Source organism: Temnothorax longispinosus, chromosome 5 (assembly GCF_030848805.1).
Source record: "Temnothorax longispinosus isolate EJ_2023e chromosome 5, Tlon_JGU_v1, whole genome shotgun sequence".
NCBI lineage: Eukaryota > Metazoa > Arthropoda > Insecta > Hymenoptera > Formicidae > Temnothorax > Temnothorax longispinosus.
This window is the reverse complement of record NC_092362.1, coordinates 3,869,199-3,889,686: the sequence shown is the minus strand read 5'-3', so window position 1 is coordinate 3,889,686 and position 20,488 is coordinate 3,869,199. Positions and strand designations below refer to the sequence as shown.

Sequence of the window (20,488 nt, the reverse complement as noted above, 5' to 3'; positions counted from 1 at the left end):
TCAGGGATCCATCGACAGTCAATTAGATGTTATCAGCGTCCAAGGCCCAGGTCGTTTGTGTTCCGAGAGAAAACCTAGTCTCACGAGGTCCCAGACGGACTCTAACATCACTTACATGAGCGACGAGGTGCCGGAAGCTCCGGGCTCCGCGTGTTACATCACCAAGGAGGGTGATGTTGATCTTCAAGTCGTCTTGAAGGTAATTGCAAAATATGATTGCGTCTTCTCAGTTCTTTGAATTTTTCACGCGCATTTTGTCATGTCTAGGCGATACACTTCGTTGCTTTGCGAGATAACACCACCTGCACGCCGCGAGTCTGCGAGATTATGCTGAACTTGATGGAACTCTTGATGGACATGGGGGTGATGAAGCATTGCCTTCGAGAGGAAGCCGTCGGCAGTAACGCAGGCAATGAAATTAGATTAATCAGATAATTATAATATTAAGAATGCAATAGCATTTTAGTAGCAATTTTATATCTTTAAATAATTTATTTTTTGTGTTCTTTTTTAACAACAAGGATAAAATAAAAGACCTTTTAATTTGTAATCACGTTCATTTTGAAGTCAATCGATTATATTTCTTGTGTAGGATCCGGTACGGGGATCGACAATAAATCGGAAACGGGGAAGAAACAGGATTCGCCAACAGAATTACATCAGGAACATAGATACGATTCGAGCGGCAAGGACAAGCCGACCGCTCACAATCTTCTCATGAATTGCGTGATCAGAGTGTTGAGGCATCTAGGCTGCCCGCACGGTTGCTTGGACGGGGTGCGCGGGCCTCAGGCTGATATCTGTCGCTCCCAGGGCCAGACTATCCTGACAAAACTGCATCGCGCGAGTTCCCGTCAATTCTCGCGATTCCTACGAACGATGATGCGAGAGCAACCGCTGACGGAGATCTTGGACTTCTTTCACGCGTATGTCGGATACTGCGTCGATCCGAGTTCATTGTTGTCACCGCTTAGTGAGTAAATTAAATACGAATTAAATACGTTGTGCGTGACATAGAGATAACTCCGTTCTATACAAAGGAAAACAGATTTTTAATTTTGTGTTAATGCAGAAGACTTATTCTCTCGCTTTTCATCATCTTCTTAGATCAGAAAAGAATGTCGGGAAAATCGCCCGACGTGGCCACCCAAAGTGGATACGCGACGAACTTCGGCGCCGGCACGATTGGTGCTGGAACCGGTGGAAGCGGAGTCGGTACCTCGAGCGGAAGCGGTGGCAACGTCATCGGAACAGCGAGCGGCGTCGCGACGTCGTACAATGCCGGTGGTTACGGGACGCGCGGTATCGAGGGACAGATCATGACCTGCGTCTTCAAGGTCTTGGTCACGCGTCTCATCGGTTCCACGAAGCAGTTGAAGGCGCAAGAGAACATCAGCCTCTACTGCGACGTGCGACAGTTGATGACATACGTCAAGGAGGCGCACGGTGGCATTTTCCGACGGGTGGCTTTAAGTGGAATCCTAGACTCCGCGGATCGACCGAATAAACGATGTAACAGCAACATGCAGACAACACGTGTCATAAGGTTTGTGGATAAATACGAAGGTTTTAATAATAGTTACATGATTTTGTGTTAAAAAAACAATATAATCTTTATTATAATTTGCTGAGAAGCGAATAAACGCTTTTTAAAAACTCTCTCGCGGTCTTTTTACGTATTTATTAACTTCACAGACATATGCATCAATCGGATTTAGAGGAACACGCGGACATTGGAGGAGACACGTGTTTCACCGTTGACGACAGAGGCACGCGAAAATTCCTCTTTAAGAAAAGGAGCACATCATCCACTTGCGCTGTAAATATAATAATAATGGTCGCACAATAATTACCCTGTTGTCTATCATTCTGTATGGTATTAAAATGGTTAACTTGGTAGGCGGGATCGAACTTGCAGAGTCTCCTCGAGACAGAATTGAGCGAGGACAACGTGAAGATTAGTCAAAGCCCGTTGGGTAATCTGCGCAAGAAACATCACGTATTGACACCCAGGCAGAGCGAACGCAATTTAGGTATCGGCGAGCCTTCTCTGGGACCGCGGAAATCGACGCGATTTCAAATTGGCGGTATCGGTGAGCGGCGCGAATCATTTGCAGCACACTGTGAGCCATTATATTGAATCAATTCGATCGGTTTTAGTTAACTGGTTCCGGAAGGAGTACAGTCGGACCGATTCTACCGATAGCCATGAAAGTAGCGAGTCGCCCACAGACGGCAGCTTTGTTAGGCAACCCAGCTTCCATTACGGTCATCATCGCAGCGCGTCCCGGACTGGTCGCGGGTAAATCGTCTATTTAAAACGCTAGCTCGCCTATATAAATTACCCCATTATTTTGAAAAATAAAGAATCCCTTTTTAAAAAAGGCATAAAAAGTTCATTGTTGTGTCTTTTCCGCGATGCCGTTTCGAGACTGCCGCTTGCGTTTGGACGCAATTTGTGTGTAAGAGGATTAAGCAAGTAAATTCGCGAATGCAATGTGCTATTTAATCATAGCGCGCGCGGTAGCGCGCACCTGTAGAGTAGTATAATAAATTATGTATTGAAATGCGCGCGATTGTTTTCTAGGGTTGGTATAACTCTGCAAAAGGCGAAACGTCGGATGGAAGATCAGTTGAATAAGATCGGTTTTGGAAAGAGCAAGAAGAAAGAAAGCATGGAAGAGACGCCCGGAAACTGTAAGAATGGATTTATACTTGAATTTCATACAAATCAATTTTTTTGTGTATACCATCACGTGTAAATTATTTCTTTGCCAAAAAACCGCGAATATTCATTCACCGTCGTATGGATCTGTTTCCGATTAGATTTCAGTCGAAAGAATTCCATGGAGCTCGGCGAGGCTTGCAGAGAATCCGAATTTGTTGTACTGAAGGAGAGAAGATTGGTACCTCGCACCGCGGTATTTGAAGGAATGTTACGATTCTCCTTTCTCCTGGAGACCTGCCAGCCAGGCTCTGTTCCCGATCCTCATCTGATGGCGTCGCTTCTGGACCTTGTAATAATTACCTTGTATTCTTACATTTCATATTTTTGCGAAGCGCAATAGAAATTAAGTATTTAACTATGCGATTACAGCCATACGCGCCGGTAGTATCTCGCGCTTGCCTGATCCTGGAATGCGCACATTTAGTGCATCAGTGCAACAAAGGCCACTGGCCCGCATGGATGAAACACAATTTTCCCATGTTTCGACCGTCGGTGCCGATAAACAGTCGGAACGCCTCCACTGCACTTAGACGCGTTCATATATTACAACGCACCGCGGGAAAATTATTTTATCAATGGGCAGAGGTACTTCTGATTGACATTTCGTCTTCATTGAAAGAATTTTTGGACAAAATAAAATACGAGATTCTTATTAAAACAGGCTATAGGGGCACGTTTGGAAGAATTCTTGACCGAGGATAAGCAAAATATGGAGCAGGTAACCAGCATAGTATCCGATGAAAGCAAACAGAGAGAGTTGATTCTGGAAGATGAGGAGGAAGATTTTCTTGATGACGGTAATACTCCTGTGCTCAAGATATCAGAAGATCAATTCAGCAGTCCAGATAGAACGTAATTAAAATTTAATAACTTTCAGCTAGCATAAATAATTATGGATCCCAATGTCCCTTCGCGTTACGTCTCGTCGCTTGCGTTCTGCTACTGGAAGTGACGGCGTTTCTGAGAGAGACTTACCAAACTCTACCGAAGTCGAGCAAACTGTTGACGAAGGAACGTCATCCGCCTTGGGAAAGAATGTACAGTCGAGAAGCAAATCGACGATGGAGCGTGGCTTTGTCATCCATGGGCCATTCACAGGCATCCGCGCAGAGTCTTCAATCTATAGCCGGCGATCGCGAAGTTGTCGGTCAGTCTAGAACAATAAGTGATTGACGAGCGCGTTATTCTAAATAAAATCACCTTGTTTCGAAGAGGGGCCCACGAAGTATTTGACCGGCAAAAATATAAATTTATTCCATAGCGGAGCGCAAAATCAGTTTTGTCCTCTACGAACCTGATAATGAGTCTGAGGGAAGCAGCAAATCGAATGTTACGATTCAAGGTGAGGAAGCCCAGAATATCGAAAAGGAGAAAGCGAAGAGGATGCAGGCAGTGCATCCTCAAAGTAGACCATTCCTCCTTCGTCGCAGTACTGCCAGCGCTGCAACTGGTTCGTTTAAGAAAAGAAGCCTTAAACTTCGTCGCAATACTAAAGAGGGCAAGGATACGGAGTGCGAAGCATGTAAGTGAAATCTGAGAACAAATCGAAAATAATGTAAATATTAATAAGTCCCTGTAAAAGATGGCACAATTAATTCTATCTAAATTACTCTTAATATCGTTGCAGAATTAATTTTGTTAACATTGATAATTATACGTTAAGTAATAATATTGCGTTCCATTTATAGATACGGTTAAACGGGCCGATTCGATTCAATCCAAGAGGAAAGTGAGCTCGCTCTCTGACAGAAGCGACACATCCGAACCCGGTGCCGGCGGCGAGGTCAGTGGCGATGAATCGCCAGGTATTCTCAGCGACGATCAACCACCGGAGAGTCCGAGCGACAGCAACGAGACCGACGAAACCAATAAGAATTTCCCGTGGATGAAGGTGCTCGTGCAATTCGCCAATTCCTTCAATTTTTACTGCTCTCATCAGAACTTTTGCCATCCCTTCTGCCATCGACGACAAATGCGAGCTAGCAGCAGATTAATAAAATCGGTGAAGAAGATCTATGGGGAGGAATTTGGTATACTGAACGGTACGGGTTTGTTGGACATTGACACTGATAAGAAGGACGACAAAAAGGACAAACGCAGCCGCAAAGTATCTGACCAAACTAGCACGCAGGTGTCGCCTATTCGAAGGAAAGACAGCGTGGGACGCAAGTACAAGTAATACAAATTTTTAAAAAGCTATTTGTTAATTGAATAAGTATTTAACTTATAAAATATTAAATAAATATTTTCTAAAATTAATAGAATATTAGCAACTTATTAAGTATTCTTGTCGATATACAGATATGTGATTGTAAAAATCCGCAATTCAAAATTTATACATAAATAACTATCTTTTTCCAAATTATATCTGATGCAAATTTAATGGATATTTCTACAGGATAGAAAAAAATCTGGATGGTTCTCAATCCGGCCGATCAACTCAAAGGGATTCCTCGAAAGATCTCGTAGATCAGGATTCTGAAAGAGGCAAGGAATCCTTGAGAAGGGTCACAACAAAGTATACTGTTGAGGAGGAGAAAGATAAAGAGCCACCACCGGTCTTGAAATACATAAGGACTCAAGTGAAAGATGCTTTTCACGCACCTTTGGCTACTTTAATCAAAGGGGCGGTCGTCATGACGGAAGATTTGTTCGTGGAAGTGCTGCCTGTTGCGTGGGAGCTCTTATTAGAATCCAATCAAGAAGTCGCCGCATCAGCCGCGGCACTTTTTATAGTATCAGCCGTACGGGCACCAAACCAGGCGAGCGATCTGATGCACAAGGGTCTTCAACATAACAACACTAGTGTGCGCATCAACGCAATTTTGCGATTTCAAGTTCTGTGGAAATTACGATACCAAGTGTGGCCGCGGATGGAGGAGGCGGCTCACTTAACTTTCAAAGTACCTCCGCCAGGAATAGAATTCACTTTGCCGTCACCGAAGATCGGAATTGAATCTTTACCGGTGGTCGATCCGCCCTGGATGCCCCAGGTCAAAACCAAAGTGGAGGAGGTCACTATCAATCAGGAACATCATGTGAGTGAATAAATATCTAAACGAGGGCATTCAGGCCGATACGAGCCGATAAACACATATTATTTTTATTTAAATTATAAAAAAAATTATTAAATGGTTGGGTTAGGTAATTTCACATTTTCAACGGTTAATGGACTATCTACGGAATTTGTTTATTTTAGAGATCTTTGGTGACCGCGACGAAGACGCGGAAAAAACAACAGACCGAACTGATCACGAAGGCTCTTCAGGCACAGGACGATAAGAAGCGGGAAGAGAGAGAAAATTTTCTAATTACGACGATACCGATTACCGTACAAGCCGCTTACGAACCGAGCCCAGTAGGAGATGATCACGATGAAGGTATGTATACAATTCATTTTCTCTATGCATTTCTTGCAATATTTCTCTCCTTTTTTAATGAAGGTAATGTAGGGGACGAAGACGCAGCTGATACTGTTCCAAGGAATACTCAAACTCATCACGCCCAGTCAGCTCTCTCGTTGTTTCCGTCATCACTGTGTTCAGCGATCGTTCAAATTATTAATCTCTTGGACGATCCAGCAGTTTCTGACGATGGAAACGCGGTATACGAAGTGGCATATCAGGTAATGAAGTAAATTTGTGAGCTATTTTACATATTGTGTCATTCAACCCTGGTGAACAAAATTCTCATATTTTCTCAGAAATTTTCTAAGAACTTCTCATATTTTAGATTCATAAAGTTCTAAAAAAAATATGTAAAATTTCTCAGATACTTTCAGAAATAATTGGATGAGGATTTTCGAAATATTTCAGTATCTGTATGTATGAATACCTATTTTTCTGATAAATTGTGCGGGTTTTGTTATATTTATTCAGATTTCTACAAAGATGTGTGGGTGGCAAAAATCTGAAATACTTTATTATTATTTTATCTGAGTTTTTTCTGAAAAACGTTCTAATTTGTATTAAAAAATCTGAAAAATTCTAAGAAAGTTTTAAAAAATTGTCATAGAAATTCTGGTTAATAATATGAACAATTTTGAGACATTTTTCCATCAGGGATTCAGGGAATAATGTTGATTTATTTTATATATCAGGTAATCTGGAGTTGTTTGGTGGAAGATAGCGCTTTGTTTCTTCGATACGTGCTGGAGCGTCTCACAAGAGAGAAGCAAGAGTTGATGTTCAAGATTTTAAGACATCTTATCAGATTTGTGCCGAAATTGCCGCAACAGGCTGCGTTCGCGCTGTACAATTATATTATTGGATATGTTATGTTTTACGTGCGCACTCCGCACGAGGAGGGCCAAAAATTAATTGGCACCGCGTTGTCAATCCTGTGGATGGTAAAATATATGCCTTCTTTCAATTATCTTATTTACAAACTTTATTTATTCATTATACAGAATTGCCAACGATGATTTTCTGATGTTAGGTGGTGCACAGTGTACACGGCATTATGTTTAAAGATCTAAAGCAAATCCTGCGGAAGGAACAGTGCGATGCGTCGATCCTACTTACGGCGAATGTTCCGTCAGCGAAAAAAATCATCGTTCACGGCCCACAGGATCCTGACGCCGGAGAAATACCCTCGCAGTTTCCGGTTGCGGAGGACACGCAATTTTGTCAGATACTTCGAGAGTCCTTGGACTTTTTCGGCGTCGAAGAAACAAAGCATCACGAGTATTTCCTCGTGGATTACAAGACGCGTGAGTTCCTTATTTTATTTAACAATCTTTACTGTGCAATAATATTTTATTCTGCTGATGTAGCTAAAATTTTTCATCAATTTGCAGATCAAATACACAATCCATCATCGTATGTTAGAGACTATTATTTCTTTAAGAGATCTCAATTCCCACAAATCGAACTCGTTCACATGAAACCGGAGGATGCGTTCAATGCGTTGCAACGCCAGGAACTGGTGCATAAATTCGTAGAAATAGGAAAGGTGCTATTGACCTGGGCGATCCTGAAGAATGTCGATATGGTAGTACAAAGAGTTGTGTTTCTTCACGAAGAGCTCATGAAGCTACCGTCGTTCCCGCGAAAAGCGCTAGAAGCAGACTTGGATCTCTACAAAGGTGGCGAAATTGGAAGAGTATGTATATCTAAGCCTTTTATTCACGATGCCGATCTAAAAATTTATATGTTAGATCGTTCGAAATAATATACGTTATATCTTATAAATAAATTTGAAATTTTCTTCTTTAGGAACTTCTTGGGTTGGATGTGATGCATAAATTTATGTGGGTGAGGCTGATCGCGCGCATGTTCGAGGCCATGGCCGGCAATTTCGCGTATTCCGGTGATATACATCTCTTTTTGAACGTCCTGAATGGCGCCGTGATTATTCACAGCGAGGATTCCTGCATTCTACGCTATGTCATTGCGACCTACATAAACGCAGCGCATAATTTCAAAAATATCTTCTCGACAAACGGTTACTTGTTGATCATGCCGACCTTACTGCAACTATACTCAACGCATCAGACGAACAAGCTCGTGACGACCACCGTTGAATATGCCGTCAAGCAATTTTATCTCATGAACCGTAAACCCTTCATTCTACAGATGTTTGGCAGTGTCTCTACTATATTAGATACGGATATGATAAGCGTCCATGGCGAGGCTCATAAGGTTCGCTTTCTTTTATCGATAAATAAAAAATATATATTCAAATATTTCTGGAAAATAATATTGATTGCGATTTTGTTAAAGGTTCCAGCTACGTGCCTGTTTAACTTATTATTAAGTTTGGAAACTCCGTCGCCGGATCCACTCAATATAGGAGAATTAGTGAAAGAAGAGAAGCCTTTGAAAGCGATAGACTTTTGTTATCACGATGAAAACGAAATGGTCGACGTACTCGATTGTATATCTCTCTGCGTGATGGTAATAGCTTACGCACCTGACTCGATCAGAGGCCAACAAATGCTGGTAAGATATCCGCGTAATGTTGCTATTTTACGTTGCCGTTAATTTTTATTTTATCAAGTGTGTGATGTACACTGCCTTTTTTATAGACAATATTAGAAGCGATACTGCCGTGCTACGTTCAGCAAATCCAACTACCCACGTACAATAAAGAAGGCAAAACAGAGAAAGAGATAATAAATCAGTTAGCGATTGCAGTTAGGACATTAGTCAACAATTCCGAAGCTTTGACAAAGTATGAATTAAATTCGTCACAATTTGCTTCTCTTACAATTTTTCGCTTCTTTCCTAATACCACTTAATAAAATCAATACCTCGTTAATTCTCGTAGATATTATAACGGTCCGCAAAAATCAAGTCCCGAACATAAAGGCTCCAGTCAAAGGAATTATGGTAAAGGTCCGTATTCACCGGGTTTCGATTTCGAAGACGACACTCACACGAAGTACATGGAACACTCGAAAGCTCGACATTTTTACGATCGAGACGAGGATTTTCATAAGAACGAGTTTAGAAGACCCCGCGACACCTTATTAAATATGGTCGGAGATTTTGTAGCTCGTTGTTCCGCTCGTTTGGCAGAGCTCAATAAGAAGTCTCAGGATGGAAAAACTATCGAGTTGCTGGATTCAAAATGTCACGTGGTAAGTTGACGATTCTTCATTGATCTTCGTAGCGTATACTTGCAAGCGTTTACTTTATTTGCCGACAATGAATTTAATAAATAATAAAGTGTTAACAACATTTTATCTATTTTTGATTAATATGATTTTTTGTATTTTTATTCTTAATATGATTATATTTGTTATTAGAAGATATTTATGTAAAAGGTTTAGAAAATAATTTTTACTTTTTAGCGCCTGGCTGATATCGCTCATAGTCTTCTGAAGATTTCTCCATACGATCCGGTCACTATGGGTTGCCGTGGTCTCAAACGATACATGAATGACATTCTTCCTTCAACCGAGTGGGCGGCCGACGAAATGAGACCGGCGTTAACGCTGATTCTCAGGAGATTGGATAAGACTTTCAGTAAGATACACAAGAAACCATCGATCAGAAGGAATACCGATTGGGTCGCTGCCAGTGATCTTTTGAGAGGGGTTTACGAAACTCTGTCGAAGAGTCCATACATCGCGCACTTTCAATATTTAAAGACGTTGCTGTCTACTTGTCAGGTATCATGAATCATTTCTTCTGTTATTCAGATCTACTTTAACTTACTTGGATTTCAATTTTAATTGTCGTTAATTTTTTTAGGCTTTAATTGTCGGCGACAATCTATCTGAAGATTTAACTTCGGCTTCCACAGCTGCTTTAATGAGCAAACTACCTGTACCACTTCCGCCACCGCAGTTTTGCTCGACGGTGTTACGTCTGATTGCTCTACACGTGATATCCTTTGGCGAGGGATATTCCCTGGAAAATGTTCTCGGTGGTCAGAACATGTTCGCTACTCAAACTCGCACGGAGAATGCCCTACTGAACTTGTTGATACCATTGTTTCTGCGCGTTGGAACTGGGAGAAAAGGTAAAACAATGCATTGCAACGTTTGGGAGAACGACATTATGAACGAATGTTATCTTAAATTGATATCTTCAGACGTGCCGAAACTGAAGCAATCGGACATCTCATTTGCTCTAACGACTGTATTGAACGCACTTTGGCCGCCGGGTGCAAAACCGATACCATTGACGATGCAAAGACCACCGACGGACACAAGGACCGGTAGTATAACATTCACCGCGAGAGATCCGAAGGCTTTGACGAAAACATCGTTAACATTGTATCAGGTCGCATTTCTGGGTAAGATTTATGTGAAGAAAGCAGATATTTGCAAAAGTTAGAAATTAAATTATTATATATGGTTTCTATAAAATTATTTGTTATGTGAATGATACGTATTTGTTGCTCTCGTGAGCGATATATGCTTAATACCCGAATGTTTGATTCCAGCGCTTAAAATAATGACGATATGTTTTGAAACCGAGCTGAGAACGGAATGGCGGATAATTCTACGCGCGATGCGTCTTTTGAACAAGCGCAACGAAGCTTCCACGTATCTCTGGAATTTCATAGAATTTATTGTGACGCACCGCACAGCATTGTACATTCAAATGCTTCCGTTCATCGTTTATAAAATCGGACAAGCGCCGATATCCGAGCACGAACGAAATATGCACACCATCATACGCGAGAAGATCAACGGTAGCAGTACAACCGTGCCAAAATCGCGGGGCGCGCTACTGATGGATCTTATTCACGAGTTAAAGAACCTAAAGCAGGAAATTGAGAATCGAAGATGCGGTTAGTGTGTTAGCAATGTTGAGAAACTTAACAATGACATTCACGAGCTTCGGTAAAAAATTTTTTCGCGTTTATATCATTTATCTTTGTCGTGCTGATCCCAATTATTTTATGGCAGACTTGAAAGCGCGTTTAATTTTAATTAATTAAAATATTTACTCTCAAAAGTTAAATTGATTAAGAATTTTTTAATCAAATGCTTTGTAATTTTAATGTACAGATGAGATGCAACCGGAACCTAAGAGAAGCGTGGTGGATATGCATCCGATAACCGAAGGCCAACCGCGTACTCAGAGGCCGTCTCTGTTGATGGATCTTCTAACCGGCGATCTGGGATCGAGAGCTCACATGAATCGTACGCCCGCTGAGACACCAGTGTCTCATTCCACAGCAGCTCAATCGCATTCAACTCAATCCAACACGAGTAGCACTGTTAAGACAACGCATCCCACTCAAGTAACAGCACCGCCGAACGGCACTCGCATTGGTGGTACTACATTATTGATTCCTCTGCTGTTTTTATTATAAAGATTTTCATGCATATACATATAATTAAAATATACAATTAAATTTCAAAAAGTACACATATATTAACAAGTATAATTTATTATGTATTATTGCTATTTTCTTCTTTTTTCCCACGTATTTTTTTTAACAATTGTAGTAATATCTTATAATTGCAGGATCCTTATCGAGCACCAGCGCTGGATCTGCCACTCTGCGTGAAGTGAGCGAGACAATCGCCGGGGAAACTGGTGCCGAGCAGCCGCCGTCGACGACAGGTATTCCATCATTTTCGAGAAATCCTATAAAGAAGGTCCCGAACTGTCGATTACGGTCGATGCGACTGCAAGCCTCTCGCATACGTTTCATTATTGTCGTACGCGCAGTACGAAAAAATCGCTGACCGCTACCACAGTTGGATCGAGCCATTGTCTATAGACCACTGCCAACAAGTCGCTCCTCTCTTTTTCTATTTGTCTCTTTTTCTTAGCAACGATGATTCTCTTCCTTTACGTTCGTGCAGGTTTCTCGCGCGGTTCTTGCACAACGAACGCAATTGTCTTCACTTCATTTTCCTCTTTACAGCGAGGCTTGCAACTTGAAGAGTTTAGTCGTTCTCCTTTCGTTTAGGGGCGAGAATTACTCTCGTCTCGGACGAGATAGCGATGCCCCACCATCGGGAAAAGATTCCTCGATTAATCGCATTAATCATTTAAGGCGTCGTTTTAAGGCATAAGTCGTTCGCGCCTCTCTCTTTCTCTCCCTGGTCGTATTATTGACACATTGATCATTACGTTGCTTCCATTGCTAGCTAGGGAACGGAGGTAAGCGGACCGATTCTACAAATCAATCAAATTCTAACACGATCTATGATATATATCCTGCTGGTGTATGCCCCTCTCACGCTTATCACTTTTTTGTAATTTTGATCATACCTCGATCGCTCGCCCTGTCTCTTGCGTCTCGCCTACCTCGGTCTTCGCCCACTTCTTATTGCCTTCTTAATTCACTTTCGCCGTGAAACGAGATTGTTGAAACATTGATTAAATAGCGATTTAATCATCATTTGTGATGGAATTAAAATATGGCATAAAATCAAGGAAAAGATTGTAAAATTGCATGAAAATATTATTATATAATAATATAATGAGCTCTTTTAAAAAGTAGAGTGCGCAATCTCATTTCGCGGTATTTTCTTTTAGAACACTGATATTTATTATCGTCTCCTTTATCACGTTTTATACGCAAACTCATAAGGAATTTATTACATAGCAGTATTTAGACAATGGTAATGTCCAACAGTTGGTACCCTTACTGATCGTTGCGTAGTTGCTTCGATGTTCTATCGCTTTCTTCCTTTACTCGACAGCACGTAACTAACTGTCATTAATTGTTTTCGCAGTTAACACGACGACAACATGTGTATCGGTGTCAACAATTCCATATCAATACACTTGATTTCAGCAATCTGCTCTTACCCCGAAGGATATACTTCAACTAATTACTCAGATATCACGAGAACCTTTGAAATTTTTCGTCCTATTATTGCTTGCTCCAACAATCTTTTTACAACATAATCTGTCAATATTTAATATATCTTTTCTAATCGAAGCAACATCGTACAGGTGTTTACAGCAATTCACGTATCTATGTCGTGCATATGTTAATATCGTGCAATACTTTGTCTCATTGAAATTTTCATCACGTTACTATTTGCGACCATTTTTATTGATTAGAAGATTAAGATCAATATATGTGTATGGATACAATGTCACTTCGGGACTCATATGACATATAATTTTAAGATACATCGAGAAAACACACAAAATTTCGTACAAGATATCATGAATCGCTCATAAGGTCTTAACTATAAATTTAGCAGCTTCATTTCCGTCGACAAAATCATTAAGGCATTACACTTTATCGCATCACACTTAATCGATGTGTTCCCAAGACTCAGGCTCGAAGTGTGCAACATCGACACGATGTACGGATCGTGAACAACGTATCGACGATGATTACTATATCGTGGTCTGTCTTAATTGTTATCCCTTCCCTCATATTAGACGTTCGATGTGGCATGTTTCAGATAGATTCCAATCATCTTCTACTAGCGATGAACGTAACCATGTTAAGCTTCATTCTATCTTACCTCACCAAAAGGCGCCAAAGCTGCGCTTTGTCTCTTCCGTAGAGTTTAGAAACTCATCAGGTAAATCCCCAGTCCCCCGCTTTAGCTTATACACGATATATTATTAATATGTCCCTTGGAAGACTCCCTCTCCTTCTTCCAATATCGTACAGTATCTAAATATTACTGCAAAAATAGATGAATTGAAGAAATTTGCAGAAATTTTTATTCCAGAAGATTGACCTCTTCTCAGTCTTCGTTCTCAAGAATTAAAAGTGCTGTGATCAAATCAATCGGTGAAAAGTTTGACTTTGAAAATATGATTTAAAATTACAACTTCACAGAATGGATTTCTATTAAATTTATTTAATTCACCTGCTTTTTGTAGTAATGTCGACGTATCGCACAAACTATAATCTACTTTTCACTAATATCATTACCGCGTTCTTGCAGAACAGACAGCTTTGAACAGAAATTTAAGAAAAATGCAAGATTGTAGAAAATATTTCTTTTGTTTTTTACTTTAGTTGTATTGGTTGTTATTCATTTTATATATCTGCATTATAGAACATTATAGAACAATCATTCTTCATCATGTAAAATTATGTAGAAATTAAATTGCATATAGATAAATTCGTAGTTTAGACATTCCGTAAATTTAATTACGGCAGCTATTGCATGAAGTAAAAATTATAATGTTTTGATCATTTAAACTTTACAAGTTATGCTTCAATTTAATTAGTTTATTAAGAAAAAAATAGTTAAAGCTAGTTACTTGCATCGCATTACGTTTCATCCATTACGTTTCAACCAGTATAAGCTACCATTTTTTTCCAGAAAATAGAAGTTATATTTCTGGAATAATTTAAGAGTAGAAACATTCAAACTTTACGTTTACCACGTAACATGATAAGCACTTCGCTTCTGTTTCTTTTTATTTTACATTTAATTAATTCTGTCAGTTTGCAAGAGGTTTTTCATGCAACTCTTCTGACAAATATTTGTTCCTCCGATATCTAGTGCGCGGATACGTAACACAAGTACATGTAATCTTGTAAAATTGATTTTTAGCGCCTTGCAATATAAAACAATTTGTTTCGTTCGCAAATACAATCTTGCATGCACGTAACAGATACTATAATATCTTCTAGAAGAATATTAATACGCCCCGATTTTTAATATGCAACGTACATACGATATCGCATTCTATACATACAGTAAAATTTCTCCATCATCATGTCAATCTTTATAAGACGTTCTCTGTACAATAATAATTTCTAAATTAATGTCTCATTTTTTAATACTTATATATCCGTGTTTTTACAAGCATGGAAAGATTTCAATCTCTCAAATATGAATATATATACTTACTCACTAAATATCAAAGTCGAAATATTTTGTTTCAGAATTAACGATCTAAATGTCACTCGATTCCAAAAGAGAATGCACCCTAAAATTTCCTTTTCTATGTAATTCCTCGAGAGTCAAAAAATGTATAAAGATTCCAAAGTAGAGTATATTTATAATCGTGAAAGAGAATTTACGTTTATACTAGATGTACATACTACCATGTTACATCAAGCACGGGGACGCGGGTGTTAATATATATTATTTCCTGCGCACTTAAGAAACAAAACTTGAGAATCATACACTTCGAAAGAGGAGCATGAGTAGATGGAACGTAGAGTAGAATTCGTGAATAAGACGGTAGACGCGACATGTGTGATCGTCGACTGTCCTGCCAGGGGAGACGATGACGGGCCAGCTAAGTCCAAGCAGTCCGACCGAAGACAGCTCCGGAGAATTACGTACCGACAGGCCTCGCTTACAACGTTCTATGGGCCAAAGCAAGAAGACCTTCCGCTTAAGAAAAAGTCGAAAGAGTCACATTGAGGTGATGACATTTACGTATATATTTCTCAGTGCTTCCTTCATCATTACTGCGTTACAGAATTTCTCAGTTTTGCATACAGCTTCTCTCGACAATCCTCACTGTCGTCGTCCTTTATACTTTTAATTATAACTTAACTAATTATTTATAGCGTATTGAACTCTGAATGTAACTTGCAGACATAGAATACTATCTTTCAGACGACGCAGATGAAGTTGGAACCGTTGGATACGGCAATCGCAGAGCAATCAACGAGTCAACCGAAAGCGACGATGCAGGTGTCATCGACGGTGGATCCGCTGTCATCTAACATTCCATCCAATTCCTCGTCTATTCGTTCCAGGCGAAGTTTGTCTATTCGGAAATCGGACGGAGACAAAAACTCCAACGCGCCTGCGGACCAGCAGCAATTTCATGGTGCGGCGCATCAGCATCACCATTGTCACTACTTTCATCACCAGCATGTGCACCCTCAGGTGTCAGACGTATCCTGGGATGAAGACACGTCCAGTACTTCCGGATATCGTGAGTCGTACAGTATGCAGATCGTGTCACTGGATGGTGCCAATGCTCGTTCGGGCCAGGCACCGCCCTTGGCATCGCCGGATCTAAATGACATGCCATCCACGAGCAGCACGACCACCAATTACATAGCCTTCGACGGCAGTTCGCCGGATTGCTCGATTAATGGCAGCGGAGGCGAGAAAACCGCTCTGTTGACTTCGAGCCAGAGAACGACTTCTCAACATTCCTTGTTGATGGTCTTTCCAAATCAAGACGAAGATACGTTAATATAAATCGTAAAATCCGTTGACACTTGATTGAGACTGATAATTTAATGTAATTGACGTGAGAAGTAAGAATTTTTAAATAATTGGCAATTTAAAACTTTTAAATATCGGGATTAATATATGGAGGATTATGTAATATGTCTGAATCTATTTATCTCTTAAATCCTCCGTGACTAATGAGACGTATGTGTTCCATCGTAATTTGAACGAAAAATGTTTTTATACTAATCAGATTTATTTTACTCTATAGCAAACACTTTAAATGTGAGGCATATATATCCCGATAATTAAGCTGCGTGGAACACATACGTTCTGTTAATTATAGAATTTTTGCGAAGTAGCCGGTATATAGTATATATTTTGAATAGTCTTTAAAAGATCTTTTAATAAAAATCGTTAAGCATGCAAAGAGATCAAATCGGAAATGATTCGTAAAATCTAGCACGTTTGATCACATGCATTTCGATGCTTTTAAAGAGTTTAGAGGTATTGTACTAGGTATTGTAGTAGGCCTAATCGTTTATATGCTGTGATTGTATTATACAGGCATATTTGAAATAAAACACTCTATAAATATACGATTTGATTTACATATCCATCGATACATAGATCAACTGATTTCAACATGACACGTCAGTGCAATTGCGTTGAGGTAGATCAACGCTAATATCTGCTAGAACGAATGCTACTGCTGCGAACAAGGCTGTATTCATATCCAGTGCTTTCGGATTTTCCGCCAGCATGGTGTCCGCGTTCGTATGATGATAATAGAAATATTTTTCATTTCGATTCAAAAGACCGCCACCTGGTACGCCAGCTTTAATCCAAAATGATATATCAGGCGCCGTGCATGGGCTCTTCAATTTCATGTCACCCAACGGAGCTAACAATCTAGAAATATAAAAGAATCTATAGCTTATTTGGTAAAATATTGTGGTATAAGAATAGCAAACGTTTTTCTTAAATTTGAAAAATTTTCAAAAATACAAATAATATAACTCTATAATAAAGAATTAATTTTTATATTGTAGTAATACCTAGGTCCAAATCAGACGAAAATAAAATGTAAAAATATTATAGCGATGTAATCGATAAAAGAACTAACCGCATTATTCTCTGGAGTATACACTGGACCTTCTCGTCTCCTGAGAACTCGAGGCCCATGGGCGCGAAAGTACCGAAATCTGATTCCATCACGAATTGCATGTTTCCATTTTCTGCAGTGTGATTTCGTATGTACTGCTCCGCTCCGAGAAGGCCAAGTTCCTCGGCGGTCCACATTATCATTCTGCAATGTAAATAATTTGACATGTAACGAAATGCTTGTAAAAAAGAATTAATTTTATATCAATAATCAATTAAATTATATCGTATCTATACTTCGAGATATTTTAATGTAGTTAAAGTTCGGAGCGAATATATACAGCGAAAATTAAACATTTGCTTTAATTAAAAAGGATTATAAAAAGAGATTTATATATCAAGCTATAAAATTATAACAAAAAACCAATTGAAAATAAACAAAAAAATACGCGGGACGTTCCAAAGTTCAACCAGCTATATTTTAATAAGCTAAGTTACCTTATCGTTCTTCGCGGCCGGAGGCCGAGATATTTCAGCACTTTCAATGCGGTCCAGGATATGAAAATGCCACCTCCGTCATCCAGCGCGCCTTCTCCAACATCCCAACTGTCTATGTGTCCAGAAACGACGACTGCCTTTTCAGGCGCGCTAGAGCCGGTGATATCCGCTATAACGTTTCGCGACTGTGTATCGGGATATGTTTTCGCTTCCATTTTCAAGTTTATCACTATCGTTTCACCTAGAAAGTAACGCGCATTAGTTATAGTTAGAAGATCTCACAAAATATTTCTTTATTATATTCGTTACCTCGGTCAGCCATTCTACCCAGAAGAGTCGCGTCCTCGACAGTTATACAAGCAGCTGGGATTTTAGTAACGTTCTCTGCGTAACTCATCATACCGGTGTGCGGGGTGTACAATGAAAATGGCGTTACTGATCTGATCAAAGCAGCCACAGCTCCCAATTCTGCCGCTCTTACGGCTCCCGAGCTTCTATATTCTACGGTCTCTCCATACGAGACAAACTTTTGATTGTACACGACGATTTTTCCGGGAACCTAACAAATTCATTTAAAAATTATTTTAATATAATTGTGAACAAAAGTGTGCGCTGCATATGATATATCTCGATTTTTTATACGTTAAATTTACCTCTTCCGCCCTTTTCTTAAGTTCTGCGAAGCTATTTACTACGATAGCGTTGGCAGTTATGCCTTCTTCCGAAGTGCCGACACTGTAACCCAGCCCTAATAACGCCAGATTTTTCAGCCGTGGTTGCAAAAGAGTCGCAGATTCCGAGCCTCTAAATATTCATATTACTGCGATCATCACATTTGTCTTTTATTTTGAAGTTATTTAATTTTAATATCCATTTTAAGATTTGTACCTGACCCAACAAGGTACGGTGGCCGTTTCACCATGAACATTATCTAAACCTAAAGCGATCGATTTGTTCAATACGTAATCAATAGAGTCTTTAAGAACTTGGGTACCGGTAAACCGTGGGCCAAATTTGTCAACAAACATCGCCAAATCTTGCCATGTAGCTCCTTTGAAAGAGCCTTGAGTACATTCATTGATTATTCTCTGCACGGTCGGCGCATAAGAGTCTATCTCTTCAATTAAGCTGGTTGACAGATAACAGCTGTCCTCGGCGTGTTGTGCCATTATCATCGACTGGACACATAACAGCCATATAAAGATAATGCTCTTTCGTGTGTTACACATTATCACTAAACCCGGTTTTCCTGTACCACGAATATTGCATATTATTATATATATAAGTTACATTTATTATAGAATTATTATGGAAACATTGAACATGTTAAATATTAAAATCTGTTGCAACACTAATTCATCAATTACGATATCTGATTGCGATAATTATAAACACCAAGTAGGACGATAATCAATAATTGCACGATATAACTAATTCGACAGATCGATATTAGAATACAAGAAGAAAGTCATTAATTCCAGGCCGATTTGGCAATAAATGTTTATCAAAGAATCTCGGTTGTAGTGTACTTGAATATAAATAATAGCTAGCGCAATGACTTGTGTTTTCGTTCGCGACGTCATATTATTATATTCTATCGTTGTAGAGAAATATAATATTGAATATAATTACTTAAATTACACTTTTCAAATACAATTAAAATATTTAAAACGCTCTATGTAATACGTGACACATAAATTTTTCAAACACGTTACATGTATTGACAGAATAAAAATTTTTATTTAAAAAAATACAACGTATAACTTATATTTAACAAAGAAAATATCTAATTTTTAAAATATCTATTTTTAATCTAAATTAAAATTTTGAAATTGTAATTTATATTTTTAATGTTTATTACTTCCGATTATTTTACACAACTTTCAATAAAATATTCTTACCAGGTATGTCTTTCACAATATGTACGTTAAATACGAACTTATAACGAAACACTTCGAGATTCGAGGAAGGTTGTTTTTGCTTCCCGTACTGAAATAGTACTAATTGACAGACGTCGAGATGGGTTTAACGATTGCCTGAGCAATTGTTGAATATATGATAAATGTTGATAAATTAGGTTTCAGAATTATCTTCATGATTAATGATTGTAAAGTCGTCCACTTCTGGGACGGTTTTTAAAATATATGTGAAAGTGACGTATTTTAATACAATTATATTCAAAATTTATAAATGCAAATATTGTAAATTAACAAAAGAAAAAAAATTGGTGTTAAACAACTGGTCTACATCAATATACATGTATATATGATATATAGATTCGTGGTATAAAGAAAATTGTCGTTCGGAGAGTTACTTTATCAGACTACGGTTATAACAAAGCTATTCAGGAATGAAAAGGAAAAAGTGTGTTTTTTTTTAATAATTAGTGAACCTTTCTTCGCAACTGAACACACACACATTAAAACCTCTTAATATCCATCAATTTAAAACGCAAAACATTGATTTATACGTACATTATTAATACTGCGCTAGCAAATGTACAATCTAGTTGCGACAACCTCCGCTCCGACGTTCACTTGAGCGACTGCTTTCTAACGTCCTCCTGTTCTGTGCTGCAGACTGTGACTTCACGTTTTCGTTATGAGTCGAGGTTT

At 39.1% G+C, this 20,488-nt stretch overlaps 2 protein-coding genes across 7 annotated transcripts in view; one reads left to right on the top strand and one right to left on the bottom strand.

Annotated features, from left to right (window-relative positions):
- Unc80 (unc80, NALCN channel complex subunit) overlaps positions 1-16,870 on the top strand; it is a 25,474-nt gene extending 8,604 nt beyond the window's left edge. For 2 of the 5 annotated variants that reach the window (XM_071779516.1, XM_071779514.1), the window contains exons 19-51: positions 5-199; positions 268-409; positions 593-973; positions 1,108-1,546; positions 1,696-1,819; positions 1,901-2,093; positions 2,161-2,302; positions 2,588-2,697; positions 2,827-3,017; positions 3,098-3,313; positions 3,390-3,525; positions 3,606-3,875; positions 3,990-4,250; positions 4,417-4,903; positions 5,127-5,766; positions 5,928-6,108; positions 6,172-6,353; positions 6,828-7,076; positions 7,166-7,439; positions 7,527-7,831; positions 7,945-8,370; positions 8,452-8,670; positions 8,757-8,902; positions 8,999-9,311; positions 9,525-9,845; positions 9,928-10,198; positions 10,271-10,474; positions 10,625-10,975; positions 11,196-11,462; positions 11,659-11,757; positions 13,569-13,691; positions 15,356-15,504; positions 15,702-16,870. In XM_071779516.1, coding sequence (XP_071635617.1) covers positions 5-199; positions 268-409; positions 593-973; positions 1,108-1,546; positions 1,696-1,819; positions 1,901-2,093; positions 2,161-2,302; positions 2,588-2,697; positions 2,827-3,017; positions 3,098-3,313; positions 3,390-3,525; positions 3,606-3,875; positions 3,990-4,250; positions 4,417-4,903; positions 5,127-5,766; positions 5,928-6,108; positions 6,172-6,353; positions 6,828-7,076; positions 7,166-7,439; positions 7,527-7,831; positions 7,945-8,370; positions 8,452-8,670; positions 8,757-8,902; positions 8,999-9,311; positions 9,525-9,845; positions 9,928-10,198; positions 10,271-10,474; positions 10,625-10,975; positions 11,196-11,462; positions 11,659-11,757; positions 13,569-13,691; positions 15,356-15,504; positions 15,702-16,298 — 8,604 coding nt within the window. In that variant the 3' untranslated portion in view covers positions 16,299-16,870. Of the gene's footprint in view, positions 1-4; positions 200-267; positions 410-592; positions 974-1,107; positions 1,547-1,695; positions 1,820-1,900; positions 2,094-2,160; positions 2,303-2,587; positions 2,698-2,826; positions 3,018-3,097; positions 3,314-3,389; positions 3,526-3,605; positions 3,876-3,989; positions 4,251-4,416; positions 4,904-5,126; positions 5,767-5,927; positions 6,354-6,827; positions 7,077-7,165; positions 7,440-7,526; positions 7,832-7,944; positions 8,371-8,451; positions 8,671-8,756; positions 8,903-8,998; positions 9,312-9,524; positions 9,846-9,927; positions 10,199-10,270; positions 10,475-10,624; positions 10,976-11,195; positions 11,466-11,658; positions 11,758-13,568; positions 13,692-15,355; positions 15,505-15,701 lie in introns of all 5 variants that reach the window. The other 3 variants (XM_071779515.1, XM_071779513.1, XM_071779512.1) reach the window with 3 other exon arrangements.
- On the bottom strand, positions 16,809-20,488 carry LOC139813794 (carboxypeptidase Q-like). Of its 2 annotated transcripts, none has more exons than XM_071779529.1 (7): positions 20,348-20,488; positions 18,762-19,122; positions 18,527-18,677; positions 18,183-18,432; positions 17,874-18,114; positions 17,398-17,580; positions 16,809-17,183 (listed from the first exon to the last, which is right to left on the bottom strand). In XM_071779529.1, exons 2-7 carry the CDS (start codon positions 19,100-19,102, stop codon positions 16,913-16,915), a joined length of 1,437 nt encoding a protein of 478 aa, XP_071635630.1. In that variant the 5' UTR covers positions 19,103-19,122; positions 20,348-20,488; the 3' UTR covers positions 16,809-16,912. The 2 variants fall into 2 exon arrangements, with proteins under 2 accessions (XP_071635630.1, XP_071635629.1); XM_071779528.1 differs by lacking the exon at positions 20,348-20,488 and adding an exon at positions 19,775-19,909.

What these genes read in the sequence shown, in the direction of transcription:
- LOC139813794 (XM_071779529.1), bottom strand. Translation starts at nt 19,102, where the DNA reads ATGTGTAACACACGAAAGAGCATTATCTTTATATGGCTGTTATGTGTC. An exon ending in ACCGTACCTTGTTGGGTCAG is followed by an intron (nt 18,678 to 18,761) that starts GTACAAATCTTA and finishes ATGAATATTTAG; the next exon opens with AGGCTCGGAATCTGCGACTC. An exon ending in ATACTCCAGAGAATAATGCG is followed by an intron (nt 17,184 to 17,397) that starts GTTAGTTCTTTT and finishes TTATATTTCTAG; the next exon opens with ATTGTTAGCTCCGTTGGGTG.